Below are 19,180 nucleotides of genomic sequence, written 5' to 3'. Positions count from 1 at the left end.
ATGTGCATTTTAGGAGAAGCTTCAATGCCAAAATACACTTTTGTTTACCATGTCAGGTAAAAAAAAAATATTTCATTTTCATAGACCTCATAGGGTTACACTTTGATAGTGTTGTTGCATTGATATTAGTAATTTACTCTAGTTATTTATCATAATAGGGAAATGTCAGAATGTTCTGCACTAGACTGAAATGGGCATTATCCAACATTTCCACAAGCATTCAAAGTCAGCTGGTCTCTTGGCCTACCCACCACCTCTGTCATGTCATGTAGTAATCCTCCAATATCCAGTTCACCAGATAAAACACTTATGATCTGTTATAAAACCCAATATCTGGTGTTATAATATTTATGCCACATCCTCCTTGACCTCTTACCTGCTCTGACACTAAGGCTTCATTCTCACCTGGCCAACAGTAGCCAGTAAGCTACTTACCCATCCAACTGGTAGCCTTGCCCTTAGCATCCTGTTCCCCTTATTAGGCTCTTAATTCATTACCTAGGTATTAATCCAACAGATACATGGTCTTGTGATAGGATTCAACTTCCTGATAGTCTCTAGGTATGACCTCTCTTCCTTTGCATTTTCTATTAGGCCAACTCGCAATAGTTCCTCAGTTTCCAAATAGCTCCTCACGCTCCTACTATTTTCATGTCCTACAATCAGTTTCTCCAATAGGACTCTGAACTTCACAAATTTTATTGTAGACCAATTGTACCCCATATTTCAGTCTTCCAGCAGGCCATACACACTCAGATGGTCCTTGCATATTTGGTCCCATAGATATGCTCCCAGTCTGGCTCCTAGTCGGCCCCTGCAACTTGTCACTGCCTGTCTCCCAGTCAGTGTTCGTCATTTGTGCTGAAACACTTTTTTGCCCCCCGTACTGAAATTGTGATTTGGATGTGCCACATATAATTAGTGTAATATATTATTTAGGATCACTGGAATTATGCAATTCTGTATGTGTGGGGGATTCTGCATAATATTGATTTACCACATTGGCCACTTAATCCATCATCTACTGCATAAAATGCGGAACAATAGTTTCTAGCGTAATTGGTTCAGAAGTTACCAAAAAAGCAGCAAAGTTTTCACATGCATTAGGTCATTCAAAAAGGTCAATGAGTTTCTTATAGCTGTGTCGTGCTAAACTGGTATTAATGATGTGAAATCTTCGTCCAGACAGCTTTGCAATGTGTCAAATTATAAAATAATGAAGCGAAACTATCACAAAATAGGCCACATGGCTCCACATAATTTGTGTTGACTTGCCACATGACTTAGTCAACACTACTGCATAATCAGTGGCGGTCTGTGCAGATAAGGGCTGTGAGGCATGAGGGGGGGTGTCGACAGACGACGGAATCAGTAAAAATAAATAAATATAAAATTCGGTCATCTGTCGATATATGCACTCGTGTTTACCTGCACGGACCACTGCTGTTCATAATTTCCCTACTGCATAATTCCAGTGGCCTTGAGTCTCTAGGATAAAACTGTGTTGTGAAGATGGAAAATAAAGTTAGTGGAGTGAGGCTGTGGCACCTAACAAGTTAAACATCTTGGAAAGACTGTGTGGTTCCATAAACTGTTCTATGGAAATTTTAACATCACTGCTTAAAAACAAAATGCATCAGGTTTTTATTAAGACTAGAGTTGTTTGCAGAGCAGTGACTTGTACGACTATTTATAAAGTTGACTGTTACGATTGGAATATACTCCTGGGAACAATCAATTTTCCCTGGAAATTGTGACAAGGGTTATTTATCAGGAGCTGGTAAGGAAGGTCATAAAATATAGATCTAATTCTCGTGTGACTTGAGTGGGAACGTTCAGCCCACACTTAACCAATGCAAGACAATAGAAAGCAGTTCCCTTGAATTTTGTAGCTTCACTGACCGAGAATCCTAATCACTCCTTTAGCACATTGAGAAATATGAAGAAGCTGCGGGTGGATTTGAGAGGATAGAAGTTGCAGACCTTGGAGATCTGATCTAATCTTGCTTTTCTGGCTGGAGCTGAATTTCTCTGTGAAAGAATGTATCCACTAAGGAGACATAACTTCAGAGGTTTTGTCAAAATAAGGAGAGTGCTCTAAGATGTTATTGTGGGCTCCAGAGACAACAAGAGATATATATATAGCATTAACAATAGGGTGCCCTTGAGATCACACATAAAGATCTTGGTTACTCTCTCTGGTGTATGGCTCTGCTGAAAAAATAATTCAGTGGAAGACACTCTACACCCATCCAGTGTTGGGAAAACAAATATTCCATGTATTTTAAAAAAAGAACACACCTGAAATATGCCATTAAATTTATGGATATAGAGAAAGAGGCCAAATTTCGAAATGATGAGGTAGGCAATTTATATTTTCAGACTTTGCTGGTTGTATTTATTGGGTAACAATTTTGATTTTCAATATGAATAATTCATCACTAGTTTCAGGCAAATATTAACGCCTGTTCATAATTGGCAGTGATATAAGTTAATTGGCAATCATGATTTACACACATTACCATTAGCTGTAGGTGCCACAAACATTTGGTGGTATACTCTTACCAAAGTCTGCAAAGTTACCCAAATTCAATGCAACAGAAATATAAACGAAAAAGCTTTTGCTCCTATGAAGAGTGGAGATTTAGAAAATTGCTTTTATTTCATTCGTATTCTCTGACTACCAGCCGTAAATATTAAAATCGACTTACAAATGTCATATAAAATAAACTTTTGCTGGATTGTTTGAAAAGTGATTAAACTGGTTATTTCTTGTGTGAAAATAATTACTCGTATATCCTTGAATAACTAATGGTAATCTACCTATTCCAACACATTTAAAAATGTAAGTGCAAACACGTTTAGTAAAGCAGAAAAAGGTATTATCCATTATGAGGGATTGGTGGTGAAGTGTGATCTTCAGAAGTCACTGATGTGACTCCTTATGATTCTCATACATTTGCAGAGTTGCAAACTTATTTGTATTTTCTGCGCTGTCAGGAGAAGTCTGGAATTTGGAATACATGTTTTCTGTTGTTGATGACATATAGGGTAATTGATTGACCCTCACTGAAAAAGATAGCGGTATCCAGCACCCTCCCGCCAGCTCAGCGAACCCCAGCCAGGCCGCCGACAACCTCACGAAGTGGATCAACAACTGCGCGGACGAACTCGCCCCTCTGAGAACCCCGCCCAGCAGACCCGGCAGCAGAAAAACCCCATGGTTCACCGACGAACTCAAGAGCTCCAAGAAGAACTGCCGAGCCCTCGAAAGTATGGAGAAGGGAACCAACTACGGACAACATGACCACCCTCAAGCTCGCCACCCGGAAACACCACCAACTGATCCGCGCCACCAAGAAAAATACATACAAGGACCGGCTGGACAACAACGCACACAACTGCAAGGAACTCTTCAACATCGTGAAAGAGCTCTCCAACCCCAACGCCGGAAACAATGACATCACCCCGTCGCAAGACCTCTGCAACTCCCTCGCGTCCTACTTCCACAACAAGATCGCGGACATACACAACAGCTTCAGCAACCAACCAACGCACGCCACAACCGCAACAACGCCACCCACCACCACCCTCCGCACCTGGACTCCGATCAGCACCGAAGACACCATCCGCACAATGAACTCCGTCCACTCCGGATCTCCGACTGACCCCTGCCCTCACCACATCTTCTCTAATAAAAGAGAGAGGGACCCAAACCTAAAGGGATAGGGTACCAACAAACGACTTTATGTCAAGAAAATTTCCCTTTAGGTAAATCAATTTAACGAACATCAACTTCTCAGTAACGTAGAAGAATAACATATATTTTAGACAAAAACACAATTACAACCATTGGAGACTAGGAAACTAAGAGCAATGCAAAGGTTTAAAAACATGAGATAACAGTGATTTCAAAATAAGCACAGTTTATTCATACATAAAAATATTGATAAAAATACATAAAAACACAATAAATTTGGGAACACAGAAAATATAGCAAAGGGATGAATCTAAACGCAAATACTCCTACTCAAATTCATACACCTAACAGGAAATATACAAAAAGTCTTAAATCAAAGGTTAATAGTATTATTCCCTCCAATTCAACGCGTTTCGACGGACATTTAGCCTATCGCCGTCTTCATCAGGAAATATAGTCTGTATTCCCAAGCAATCTGTAATCACATAAAAAATGTCTTAGTGCTTTCACCATGGCATTGTTAAAATTAACCTTGATTCATCCCTTTGCTATATTTTCTGTGTTCCCAAATTTATTGTGTTTTTATGTATTTTTATCAATATTTTTATGTATGAATAAACTGTGCTTATTTTGAAATCACTGTTATCTCATGTTTTTAAACCTTTGCATTGCTCTTAGTTTCCTAGTCTCCAATGGTTGTAATTGTGTTTTTGTCTAAAATATATGTTATTCTTCTACGTTACTGAGAAGTTGATGTTCGTTAAATTGATTTACCTAAAGGGAAATTTTCTTGACATAAAGTAATTTTCTTGACATAAACTCACCACATCTTCAACAAGGCCGACGCGGTCATCGCACCCCACCTGCGGGACATTATCAACACCTCCTTCGACACCGCCACCTTCCCGGAGAGCTGGAAGCACGCAGAACTCAGCGCTCTTCTCAAGAAACCTACAGCAGACCCCACCGACCTCAAGAATTACCGTCCCATCTCGCTCCTCCCGTTCCCGGCCAAAGTCATCGAGAAGACCGTCAACAAACAGCTGGCCGCCTTCCTCGAGACGAATGGATCCCTCGACCCCTCACAGTCTGGCTTCCGGGCGAACCACAGCACCGAGACCGCCCTCATCGCTGCCACCGATGACATCCGAACCCTGATGGACAACGGAGAAACAGCGGCCCTCATCCTCTTGGACCTCTCCGCAGCTTTCGACACTGTCTGCCACCGCACCCTAGTACAGCGCCTCGGCAACATCGGAATCCAGGAGAAGGCACTGGAATGGATCACCTCCTTCCTCAACGGAAGAACACAGAGTCCGCCTACCACCGTGCAAGTCAGAGGCCACCGAAGTCATCTGCGGCGTCCCTCAAGGAATCTCGCTGAGCCCCACCCTCTTCAACATCTACATGAGCCCCCTCGCGGCCATCGCACGCCAACACAACCTCAACATAATCTCCTACGCCGACGACACCCAGCTGATCCTCTCCCTGACCAACGACCCCGCCGCCGCCAGAGCCAACCTGCACGAAGGGATGAGAGATGTAGCCGAATGGATGACGACCAGCCGCCTGAAACTGAACTCAGACAAGACGGAGGTCCTCATCCTGGGCTCCTCGCCCTCCGCCTGGGACGACTCCTGGTGGCCCCCCGCCCTGGGCACCGCACCCAAACCGACGGACCACGCACGCAACCTGGGCTTCATCCTGGACTCCTCCCTCTCCATGACCAGACAAGTCAACGCCGTCTCCTCGTCATGCTTCAACATCCTACGCATGCTACGGAAGATCTTCTGGTGGATCCCCACCGAGACCAGGAAGACTGTCACCCAGGCCCTCGTCACTAGCCGACTGGACTACGGCAACGCCCTCTACGCCGGAACCACCGCCAAGCTCCAGAAGAGACTCCAGCGGATCCAGAACGCCTCAGCCAGACTCATCCTCGACATCCCACGAAACAGCCACATCTCCGGACATCTGAGAGACCTGCACTGGCTCCCCGTCAACAAAAGAATCACCTTCCGTCTCCTCACCCACGCGCACAAAGCCCTACACGACCAAGGCCCGAGCTACCTCAACAACCGGATCAACTTCTACACTCCCAAGCGCCACCTCAGATCAACCAGCCACGCCCTCGCCGCTGTCCCCCGCATCCGAAGAGCGACAACAGGAGGAAGGTCCTTCTCCTACCTGGCCGCCAAGACCTGGAACTCACTCCCGACCGACCTGCGCCTGACCCAAGACCACCTCTCCTTCAGGAAGAAGCTCAAGACCTGGCTGTTCGAGCAGTAACGGCACCCCCCCCCCCCCACCTAGCGCCTTGAGACCCTACGGGTGAGTAGTGCGCTCTATAAATGACTTGATTGATTGATTGATCTACAAACAAATAAGTTCACATGCATAAATGGAAAGCCAACATTTTCTTGTCGGGCTCAGACGCATAACTCCCTGCAGAAGCTTTTTCAAAGTCTACTGGTATTCGATGCACTCCTACACACTAATTGAACAACTATATACCTTGAAAAAAAGACAACATTATTATGATAGTTAATAATCGAGGGTCATGAAAAAATCCAGAAATGTGTGCCAAATCAGAACACGTAGAACATACAGTACATTTATGCTTAAATCTGCATTGAAAACGTAGTGAGATCTGTTCCCACACTAACTGCAAATTTAAGATTGGAAGGTTGACTTCATGTTCAAAGGCAACTCCTTGCCTCTGGCTTACTTGTTAGTATTCTGAATGCCTTGCAGCATGCTTGGATCTGCACTGCCCTCAAATCTTATCAGGAACCTGCAGAAATTCTGTGCCATATTCACATGGGTGTCCACCATAGTCTAAGGTCTTTGAGCATAGGGAGTGCTTACATGCATAATCATCTGGAATGCAAATGTCATGCTGAGGTTCTGTCTATGATTACCATTCTAGTAAGAAGGAAGACCAATGCGTCATGCCTTACACTGAAGGGAAATGATCACCTTTCTTTCCCAACACCAAGATATTCTTAATGGAAACCATTGTTCTCTCCACTTGTCTACACTCTGTAAAGTATTTACATTGTTCACAGTATGTATGTTGAAACAAATATGGTAGGAAGAGGCGGTGTTCATTCTGGATGTTCACTTGGATCCCATAACATCTTTATAAATCCCCAGGAGTCACTAGTTAAAGCTAGATCCCCTGTCCTATTTCAATTCTGTTTTCAAGCAAGCTAGCCCTCTCTTGTGAACTGAGGGTCACAAACTCACACTATGCAAAACCCAATTGAATCCTAGATAACTAACAAAGTCTATTGATGTACTTCCCACCAATGTTTTTAAAGGTTATCATGAGTTGCCGTGTTTGCCACTTTTCCGATCAGATGAATAATTGGAGATGATATGCATTGATTAATCAACCCAATTAAAGTAAGTTAGGGATAAACAAGTTTTCAAAAGTAATACCAAATGATTTGTCTTTACATTTTTAGTTTTCTTCAGCATCTATGCAAGCTTTGAATTTGGAACTAAACAATGACTCTAGAACTAAAAGTTTAAAGCAGAACAGTGCCGAGGATGTAGTGGACTTGTCAAAAATGAGAGGAATAGGAAAATCCAAAAAGTTTGCAAAATTCAGCCTCTACAAGCAACTCCACAAGCGCAACTTGCATAATGCGGACAGTGTCAGCAGTCTTGACAGCGATTCACGTAAGTATCACTATTGTCTTATATCAAATATGGACATGTATATTATTCTTTTAGATGTTTGATTTAAATAAGCGCATTTAAATAAACACTTAATGAGAAGGTATTTTTTTAATATTTCAGTTTAATTTTGTATGTTCCACATTTCTAAGTCATTTGTATGTATTACTTACAAAGCCTTCCTGAAAGAATTGTCTTGAAAATAGGCATAGGAACAAGTCACCCCTAACCTTAGGTATAACAGCCAAAAAGAAAGTGTTGTTCTCATGTGAGAAACAAAGGCATCTACATTTCAATTAAGTTGTTTAAAGTGGCATATTTGTCAAAGATAGTGAACAGTTCTGCTAAAAATCTTTCTGGCTAATGTACATTAAACAGTAACTTCTTTCCAATGTTGTTGCTACTACTATTACTACAAGAAACACAAAAGCCATATATTTGTCCTGCATGGTGGTAGGATCAAGTGTAAAGCTCATGCAAATCTTTTGGTTCAGTATAAATGAGTGAAGAAGAACCATCGACCAATAGACGAGAAGTGCGTCTGCAGGCGCTTTACGCAGTCGGAGCCAATAGACTACCTGTAAGAAGTCAGTATAACAACATAGCTTGAACATAATGAGGTTATTTATTTTCTAAACCATATAATACTCACACATACAGATATCTCCAACCCGGAGATATGCACAATGCACACAATACTTTGCATGGCAATTACGTAAGTAGCACAGAATACACAGTGATCCCCAGGGGGAGGCCAAACAATATACTAAAATAGTGGTATGCGAACCACAACTCGAGTCAAGCCAATACTCGGAGCACGTAGAACTGCCGGAGACCCAAGGAACAACCCATGGTAAGTATCTAGAAGCCCCACTGAGGTCTTGTGCAGTGAAGAAACACGACTGCATTCTCTACATAAATCAACGTGTAAGCCGCGGTTGCAATTTTAAAGATTGAGGACCTTTCTCAGTGGGCCCTGAAGAAACCCCGTGAAAGATCAGAGGTTGGAGAGCCACCCCACATGTGAATACCTTAGGAACAAGGATACCTGCACCAGAGAAGCTGTGTGCATAGGTGTGAAGTGGCATTAGAAACCGCTGTCGAATCAAATGGAGGACTTCAGAAAGATGCCGCTGCTAGGGATGGTGAAAGTGTCCGGTTGAACCCGAAGGTGAATTCAAGATGTGAAGAACCTGCAAGCAGAGGGGACAGAGTCTATGCCACTCAGGAGAGACCAGGAGGCACGGAAGACTAACGCCCACCAATGTCGGGTGCTGCAGGAGAGCTGATGGTGACCTTGAAACTGCAGCTGTGTGGACCAGGCGACGCTGTGGAAGACCAGGAGCCGTACACGAGTTGTCCCACGGCAGATGTCGAGAGTTGAGGGGTGTCTAGCGGGAGCACCAGCAAACCTGGGGAACACTGAGGTTCAAACATGTTTGATACCAAACATGACAGGGTTCAGTACAGCCAGTTTTGAGATGGTCATTGCGTTATGACTCAGTACCCTTCTGTATCTTATATGCCTATCTCACTTACAACCTGGGAGAATGGACTCGGAAGGCTGTAGGGGTGTCCTGCTCATGTGATGTATTCCTATAGGTTCTGTATCGATCCCCCTATTCCTGACCCTATTCTGGTTAACGAGTTAACTAGCAGCCATCCCATGATGCAGAAACCGTTATCTGATTACGCCAGACCATGGCACAGGAGCGCGTTATCTGATTAGGTCATAACGCTTGCCATCTAATTAAGCAAGCAATATTCCTCCAGCCCCTGATAAGGCATACGGAGTTCTCAAAACAAATCAAACCTATGACAACCTGGGAAAAACCCTGCGGCCATTGTTTTGATTTCACCGAGAACTTCAGTAAAAGAATGCGCTAACGACCAGCTCGTATGACATCCTTATTGACATATCTATGTCCATCCTTACGTCAATCTCGGCACCTTACAGGTATAAATATTACCGATATTGCCTTAAGCAAACACACGCGGTGGTGACGAGATCGGAGCAGCGAGACTTGCCGAAGCCCAGCAGAGAGCGAAGCCCCCGGCGCTGCCCCGCCTTCCTGACGCGCTGAGAACGAGACGCTGCTTTCTCCTGCCGAGAAATCCAGCTCCGGCGCTTCCGAGCAGCCCTCGCAGGCAGCTTGGAATATCGAGACCTCGGACGAGAGATACTATCCCTCAACCATCCTAGACCTCAGGTACGGAACTGAATAACCCCTTGCAGAGAATTCTTGAATCAGTCACTTGGCAAAACAAACTTAACTTAGACTGCTACTTTCTATCCCCGCCCACGTATTAGGCTTAGGTCAGGTACACTGGGGTAGGCGTGGTTAGAAGCACCAGTTGAGTACGATTAGTCAAATGTTTATATGTATGTATCTATTTTATCCATTTTAAACCACTATATGGCTTAGAAACCATATAAATGTTTTTACAGTATTATTTTATACTTCTGCTTTTATTGTATGCACTTTACTTAACCATAAGTATTGCAATAATATCGATTCATTTCTCTTGTACGAGAAAAGAGACTGATCAATAAATAACATCTTTTATTGAACACGCCCGTCTCTTCCTTTTCTCTACAATCTGGTGAAACTAAGAATGCACGTACTGACTGAGTAAAATAAGTTGTCTTTTGTTTTCACACGACTCTAGAGATACACTCTTGATTAGGGGAGAGCAAAGTTGTCATGTTCTATGGTTGTCAGAAACTAAATCCCTTCTTGGCTATCCAGGGAGGTTCAATTCCTCCTTGTCTATTCGAGAAAGTTTCTAGTGAACTCTGAGCTAGCTGGCAAACCCAAAACTTTAAGTCTAATATCGACAGTAGAAGACCTAGTTAACGTCTGGTCTAGGTCTATACTATTGGAGGTATTATTCCAATGCGCAGAGCCTATTGGGATAATAGGAACTACACTACATGGCGCCCAACGTGTTTGGATAGGCGATAAAACTAACGCAAGACTTTAGAGTAACTCAGTCGTGCTTTTTCACTCAGACCCCTTTTTCCCATAATACTCCAAAGACGTCTGGAGTGGGTGAGAGGTAAAATCCGCCAAACCTCGCAGGAGGGAACTCCTAGTGATTGGTTCTTGGTTCAATCAACGTTGAAGGATACACTGTTCCAAAATATTGTGCATCTCATCTTTGTTTCCACAAGAAACCTGATCTGCAAACAAACAGAATAACCATCCTGACAGTAAAATGCCAGACAGTGATGATGAAAGAGAGACAGCTAGAGTAGCAGCTGAAGTAATAGCAGCTGATAATACTATGCAAGAAGCAGACCCGGATATAATACTCATCCCGGTCAACATAAGAAGATCTATAACGTTAAAACTTATAGAAAATGGACTGACACCAAGAGGTGGTACAGTCATATTCGTAATTGAGGCACACGAATATCGGCAGACAGAGGTATTCTATTCATGGATAAACTTTCCAGCAGCAAATGCTGTAACAAAGGAGTTCCACTGTTATAAAACAGAGGAACCACCGGATACCTACACTCCTTTCGAGGAAGTGGAAGTACCACTCAAATTCCAAGAGCATCTGCTCTTGTTTAATGGCGCCCTAAAACATAATAATCACATCACCAGGCTCGGTCCACTAGGTAGACCAGGAGCAACGTGGCCGGTCCTAGCCGGATACACACCACATCCAGACATCGAAAGAATGTCTGCAGCAGATGTTTTAGTACAACTAAAACAATTAATTAAAATATATAGACAACTAGTCCAATATATAATGCGGACTTCAACCATCCAACCTGTAGTTAAAACCCCACAGCTGACCCCTCATCAGGGGAACACAAATAAAATTACACCACAGAACATACAGTCCTGCCTAGGTAAAGTACCAGCTAAACGGGAACAAATACCATTCTGGTTAGCACAAAAAATCACCCAAATAGAGGCGGTGTTTCCAGACACCACCCCGGTAGAAAAACACAGGATTCTGACTATCTGTCTTCCAATGGGAATCGCACCACACGTGGAGGACTGTGACACTTGGCGTACAGTCTTTGCTTCCATTTACACAAAAACACATGGAGTTCCATCCATGTCAGTAATACCAGATGTGCTAAAACAAATTCAAGACGAATACGGTCCAGAACCCGCTTTAACTCTTGGTATGAAATTACTAAAAGACTTCAAGCAGGTCTCGGCAATATTACTAGCCAACATAAAAGGAGAAGCAGCGAATGTGGCGATCCGCCAGAGGTTAAAAGAGACCGATATAGCAGACCAACCAGCTTAAATTGCCAGAATTATAGAAAAATCCTATGAAGAACTAGGTAGAGATAGTTTGGGTGGAATACCAGTGAAGCCCCAACTAATTGAAAGTCCTGAAAAAATATTTATTAAAAATAATTTAAACAGTCAAAAGAAGAACTGGGATGGAAACAAACAATCCAATCCAAAAGAAAAGAGATTCCAGTCCAGAGGAAGGTCTCCTCGGCGGAGAGAAAGATCTCCGGACCAAGGACCCAAGTCTCCCCAAAGGGAGCCCTCTGTGAAAAAATACAACCTTAGAAATAGGGATAACATAGAATCCGGATAGATATCAAGATTTTGATACACGTCCCTCTCAATCTTTTCAGACTTCCTCGCAGAAATCGGAAAGAAGAGGACGATCGGAACCCAGGGAAGGGCACGTCAAGTCCAAAGACAAGGAACCTGCTCATCCAAATAAAAAATTACAGTTTCCAAAAAAGAAGGTAGCCAGCATTAAAGTATTCAACAATGCCGAGAATACTGAGGACACAGCTGAAAAACGGAGAGTGGGCTCAGACAATGCTAGACAGCGCAGCAGAAGTGAGCATAGCACGAAAAGTCCTTATGAATCATCTGGAGACAGTGGACACGAATGAATACATTCAGGTGGAAACTGCAGACACCAGAATTAGCAAACCTCACAAAATATATGAAATAACTTTACGTATAGAAGGGGATAAGACTAGAAAAATAAGGGGCCTTTTTTGGGATAATCTCTCCGAGGGCTATGACATCCTTCTAGCTGAAAAAGACTGGCCACCAGAGTTCGTCAGGGAGTGCCCACATGGCGAAGAAATAATTATGCCTGCCTTCTCGAATCATATTCCAATTCATAAAAAATATACACTTGCAAGAAAGTGGGCAGTAGCTCAAGCTCCTGCTTTATATAAAAATCATGTAGGATGGGATGAGGACTCTCCTCCTCACAAAATCCAGTTAAAATCACAACCTACTGCACAAAGGCAGTATCCAATCAAGCAAGAAGCTAAAAAACAGGTAAAAGAAATTCTAGATCAACTAGAATACCAGGGGGTGATTGAAACTTGCACCTCACAAATGAACAACCCTTTGTTTCCTGTCTCCAAACCAGACAATTCATATCGTCTAGTTTTGGATTACAGACACCTTAACTCGTGTTGCAAAACTTTTGCAGTACAAAACTCGCATAGTGCTGCACTAATGAATAACATAGTGTGCAAAAAATATAAAACAACATTAGACATCTCTAATGGATTCTTTTGTCAAAATATAGCACCAGAGAGCAGATACTTATCAGCGTTCTCAATAAATGGCGCTCAAAAAGAATTCTGTCGGTTACCCCAGGGGTACAAGAACAGCCCAGGAGTATTCTCAGTGAGGGTAACAGAGTTACTACAAACATATGATGACGAAGCATTATCTTATGTCGATGACATATACCTAACAGATGATGACTTGGATACTCACTTGAAGAGAGTGAACACCATAATACTTGGGTTCGCAGCAGAGGGTTACAAATTCAACTTTAAAAAATCTAGAATTGCCCATCTAACATTCCTGTTCTTAGGATATGAATTATCAAGTGAAGGCAAAAGCCTGGCTGACAATTTCCTAGACAAATGTGCCGTACTCCAAGCACCTAGAACACTAAAAAACCTACAGTCAATTCTAGGCTTCCTAAATTTCGGAAGAACATACATTGCAAATTACGCAAAAAGGGTCAAACCCCTTTATGATCTAATAAAACCAGATTTTAAAAGAACCAATTGGACTCAAAAACACACAGAAATTCTGAGATCCTTACAAACAGATATGTTAGTTAAAACAAAATTAGAAACACGTGATAACACACGCAACCTTGTGATTCGAGTCATCCCAGGAAGATGCGGATTCACATACCTGACCTCTAACGAGGGAGAAAAGGTACCAATTGCATTCAAATCACACTTGTACACAGAAGCTGAAAAGAAATTCAGCATTAAAGAAAACATTGTTCATGCAGTTCAAACCGCAATAGCTAAAGAAAAAGATAAAGCTGACGGTAGACACATCACAGTCAGAACAGCAGAATCAGCCTTTGAGGCATTAACAACCCCGTGTAATTTCCCAACAACAGCATTGAATCCGGAATGGATACAATGGGTGAATTCCATTACAATGGACAAAGCAAAATACTACTTTGATCCGGAACTAAAGGAACTAAAATATCTAGAATATGAAAGAACATTCACTCTGCCAATCGACATTCTGCCCTTACGACAGTACGCTTGTGTAATCTATACAGACGGACATGCTCAACCCCCCGTTTGGGGAGAACAAGCATACAACCCCACATGTGAGATTACAAAAGAAGTGTGGCGCGGAGATAAACTAAGACCTCTATTAACAAAAACACACTCAGTAGAAACTAATTCAGAACAACAGACTGAAATAATAGCATTGAAAATGGCGCTAGATAATGCAGATCGCGAATTCCCGACACTCATAGTGTCCGATTCATATTACTGCGTCAAATCATATAACAGCGATTTACAGAAATGGATTCAAAACGGTTACAAAGATGACACAGGTGCAACAATAAAGCAAAAAATGCTCTGGGAACAAATAGTTCTGTTACAGAAAGAACTACCAAAGACTCACGTGATACACTCACTGAGTCATCAGCGTGATGGCGTTCACGTTGCAGGGAATTCATTGGCTGAGAAAGCCACAGCGGTAGCAACTGAATCGGCTTCCGTAGCTAGAAAAAAGCGGGCAGTAAAATACATTGACGGTGAAACAATGCTGGTGGTGAAAACGTCATCAAAAGGCGACTGCTCAGCATTACCGATCAGTTACCCACTCAAATATACATACATAATCGATGCGAACTCCGTTCCTTTTGCTCGAATCCCTGGAGTGGGGGATAGAGTAATTCCAAACAAGGACAGGAGAACTTTGTTAATAGCAGACGCACATATGGGCGAGGGTCTCCGACACCTCAAACTAAAAGATTCTCTGGAAGAACTACAATCAGTGTACTGGTGGCCAGGCATGAGCCTGCATCATCACATCTTTGTAAAAAAATGCCCGGGCTGCAACAGAGATCGCAGCGGCGAGAGGAACGGGGTAATACCATGGCGTTTCACTCAATAAGGGCTAAACAATAATCAGGGAAACAAGTGTAAATAATGCGTCCCATTAACAAATAAAGACTAGTTTCCACTTATAAATGTAGACCCCGGCACTCGGCTGACGTCGGGACTGTTATACAAGATTTGCGAGTCTAAATGGCATATACGCTAGGAGCATGCTACGTTTGACCAATGTTTTCACTTTAGCACTCAAGCTTGTGGGAAAGCACGGCCAAACGAGCATAGCGAAGCGGGATTCTTCTCACTTCCTTCCTGAGGGATACGGGACGGTGTAAAGAAAAAACCAAGACATAAAGCAATCTATAACAGCAAAGGTATTAGGTTCGGGAGCTGGGTGGGTCAAACATCTAATAAGTGTCCAAAGTAGTCTAAACAACTTGCCAAGAAATTCTCTGAGGGGATTCAGTCCGTACGAATTACTGTTTGGAACTAGGATGCTAGTCTTAGATCTTGACAGTCGGACTTCAGTGGTAAAAGAAAAAAGCTTTGATATCAAAGATCGTTTGGCTATTTTACAGGACTTAAATGAAACAAGAAAAGACCTGAGCAACATAAAGTTGAAACAGCAGCCAACAACCACTGAAGAACCACCACCTGTCCCAGCAAGACCTGTCTGGATTCCAAAAGTCGGGGATCTAGTCAGAGAAAAGATCGCGGTAAAGAAGGAATTTGGGCCTTCTTACAGAAAAGCAGTTCCTGTCTTGTCCATCAACGGGACAAGATCAGTTGTACTACCGCCGCTTGCTGGTAAAAAGGAGAACAGAGTTGTATCCATCGACCTGGTAAAACCACAATCATGTGGCCGATAATAAACAGTAGGCCAAGTGGACTCCCGATAAGTAGTAGAACACCAAGGTTTGCTACAAGTACAGAGGTGCTAACTAAAAGGCTAATCACATTCGAAACACCTACAGAACAACAACAAGGACTATGCAACAATGCAATGGAACTCACCCCTCTGAAAACCCAAATAAAAACATTTAGTAGAGACACACCAACATACAATGAAGTAACAAATGAATATGCTGATGCTGCAAGAAACAGTAATCCTGAAGCAATTGGGACAATAGACAGAACGGCATCCGGCTACTTCATCAACTTTGAAGATTCTTCTGAAGATCTAAGTGAATCAAAGACACAGCCATCAACAAAAACCTTTAAAGATAAAGCTAAGGAACTTTTGAAACAGCTGAAAGAAACCTATCTGATTTCTCCGTGGATTGAATTTTGGGTTTCATTTGGTGTATTTATCCTGATACTTTGGCTCATCATGATACTATGTTTGGGACGCTTCATTGAGGGAAAATATGCAAAAATGGACACAGCAAGCCAGAAAATCAACTTGATCCTCAAGCCACACACGTCAAGAAAAGAGAACTTTCTTCAGTCAATTTCACAGCCAACCCTGTACCGGGTGGGGTAGCATGGGACAATACTGACTATGAAATTTATGGTCCGGTAGAGATCCTCAAATATCCACACCAAATCAAGATCTCGTTGAGTGACTTTGTAAAACCAAACTCATTTGCTGATGATTGGGACTTTGAAAGTATTAATAACATGATGTCTGATCTAGTGATGTCTGCTAAATTTACCAAACATGATTATTTGCAGGGTTCGTCTAATTATGATAGTATGTACTGCTACAACCACTATGGTAACCAATTTTTTACATAAATCAGCACAACCTAGAAATGTTTTAAATTATAATCAATGGGAACATTGTGCAACCCCTCCAAAAGGAAGCTCAAGAACCTTTTATGACAAATATTCATACTTTTCAGGGTTCAACACAAGTAATGCTGAAACATTTTATTTCAAATTGTCAAATAAGACAGGAACAAAAACCATGCTTACAAACACAAAATTGATATATTCGGACTCATTTTTTGAACAAATGAATACATTTGGTTTTGATTGGGACAAAAATGTTGAAGTAAAAAGTGTTTGGGGTACAAAAGAATGGCAAGTACAAGGTATAGAATCATTGTTTAGAGCCTGCATGATCCCAGAACAAATTATATTCTTGAATGAAACTATTCAACAAACTACCTGTCTTGGATTAGCCAAAATCAAAGACTTAAATAAACCGTCTATTCCAAAACCAACAATGAACAGCAATAACTCTGCAGATGAAGAAATAGACGTAAACTATGTATTAAACCAAAACAGAACAAATCCTGATTGGAAACAATGGTTGATCTGGCCAACAGATACTAATAACTGTCAAGACAGATTCCTGAACAAAACACAGGGGTTCAAATTGACCAGGCCAGACCCTAGATATTCCCAAAGACAACACCCAGGGATAATCACCACCTACAGTGTGGGCAAACTCTGCCTTCAATGGCTAAAAACTTCCACACTGACAGAAATTAAGCAACACCTAACTTTACTTACTGATGGTGCTGACTTGCGTGATTTCATTATGGGACCACGCAAACAGCGTCAAAAAACGCTTCATAGCAGCCTCTATATATGCAGCTTACAACGAGGCCTGGAAGATAACTCAAATTGAGACAGCAGAAAGTATACGGGAAATTGACCGTATTAATTTGGAAAAATCGCTTTCTGTAGTGGACAATGGGTTAATGACTCTGTCCTCCAGAATCTTTTCATTGGACAGCATTGTGTCATCAGCAATCGACATAATATCGCAAGACTTACTGTTGTTACAACACGGTCAGTCTCAATTGCGTTCTATTGTACAGCTTGGCTGGACATTACAAAACCTGCGTTCAGGCTATGTGCCTTGGCGTTTAATCAACACAACGTCACTATTCACTATCTTTAACCTTACTGATAAACAGATCAGTATGGCACAGAAGGGTGCTGATTATACAATCCTGAGCATTGAGAAACTCGAGAGATTACCATTAACAATGTCAGAACGACCTGTCATTGAATGGATAATACATGGGATAATTAATATTCCGATATCAACTTTCAGGTTTCAATACTGCCAAAAATATATACAGGCTGGCATGTACGAAAAATTGGGAAAAGGGTACATTAAGACAACATGGAACTTGCCCTATTCACATGCATGTGTCAGTAATAAAGGACAGAAAGTGTTTCTTAGTGGCAATAATTGTGCGATGTCACTAAGCGGTACACTTCTGTGTAATGGAATTAGTTTGCATGGAGCCTGTGAAGGGAACTCAAATAACCTTTCATGTCACCAGCTAGGCACACCTGCAACAGAGATAGAACCATTCTTTAAAAGACTCTATAACGGGAGTTACATTCTAATTGTGGATCGCAGATGTTGTAGTCTACTGCCCGGGGTTCCTTATCTCGTTAGTACGACTGCGAAGGTCATGTGCTGTGGACGCTTATTGTTCCCCAGCTCCTTTCCAGACAGGGAGGCAAGGGCATGGCCTCACTTGAAAATTACTTCTATTCGAGTTGATACTTTAAGCAGAATGAAAACAGTGCTTCTTCAGACGCCGACCAGGCTCACGTCATCAAAAGAAACGTATGATCTCCTAGTCGCAAGGACGACTGCAGAGATTCACTCATTGTTATCAACTAATTCCCCCATACATTTCGCAGAAATCCTGAATGAAATCTTAAATATTTCTGATACCAGTGGAGTCTCAAATGTATTTAAGACAGTATTTTCGATGGCATTAACACCATTCAAAGCCATACTGGGTATTTTTCCAGACTTCGTCCATTCGATTTTTGGAGGAGTTCCCCTCATTCTGGGACAAATTGCAGGAATCCTATTCTTAGTCCTTATATTTCGTTATGGCAAACCATGTCACAGACAAAACACCTGCGACAAGGGAAGAAACAATCCGAGCCATTGGATACCGGGACCGGATATCAAAAATCCTGGGACTAACCCGGCATAGAGACCTGAACATGACTTGGTATCTTTCATTTCGGCCGATATGGCAAAGATGTGTTTTACCTGTATTAAGGTGCATGCTGTGCGGAGAAGAATGCGTGTTGGACACCTGTCTGACGCTACAATCGGATGCGCCAATGGATGCAGAAACATTGTTGGGTCCGGTAAAGGCTCATGCATTGTGCTGCCCTCAACGGCTGCCAATCCTGGTGACGGCATTCGTGGAAACTTCACCACTACGATTAAGGGGTAGTGAAGATCAAGATGAAAGCAGCATCGATCAGGTACAACCTTCTGTCAGCAATACTAATCAAAACGTCAATGGAGACAATCATGCACATGAATGCATGGTTACATCTTTTTCCGAGTTAGTGGAACTCTCACAGGAAGCTGTTGACAGCTTTTTCAGCAGTCTCAACGATATGATGTTCTCACCAGAGCAGAAATAATGACTCTTGAACAGGCTAGCACACGGCGTTCCCGACACCTTGAATTTGGCCTTCAACTTTAATAATAAAGTAGCAAGATCGACTTT

At 42.3% G+C, this 19,180-nt stretch overlaps 1 protein-coding gene across 2 annotated transcripts in view; it reads left to right on the top strand.

Annotated features, from left to right (window-relative positions):
• Positions 1-19,180, top strand: part of PLD1 (phospholipase D1) — a 499,520-nt gene that overhangs the window by 321,930 nt on the left and 158,410 nt on the right. For both annotated transcript variants that reach the window (XM_078665562.1, XM_078665561.1), the window contains one exon: positions 7,171-7,387. In XM_078665562.1, coding sequence (XP_078521688.1) covers positions 7,171-7,387 — 217 coding nt within the window. The remainder of the gene's footprint in view (positions 1-7,170; positions 7,388-19,180) is intronic.

This window comes from Lissotriton helveticus, chromosome 11 (genome assembly GCF_964261635.1).
Source record: "Lissotriton helveticus chromosome 11, aLisHel1.1, whole genome shotgun sequence".
NCBI lineage: Eukaryota > Metazoa > Chordata > Amphibia > Caudata > Salamandridae > Lissotriton > Lissotriton helveticus.
The sequence above is the reverse complement of the archived record's forward strand: the minus strand, read 5'-3'. Positions and strand labels throughout refer to the sequence as shown.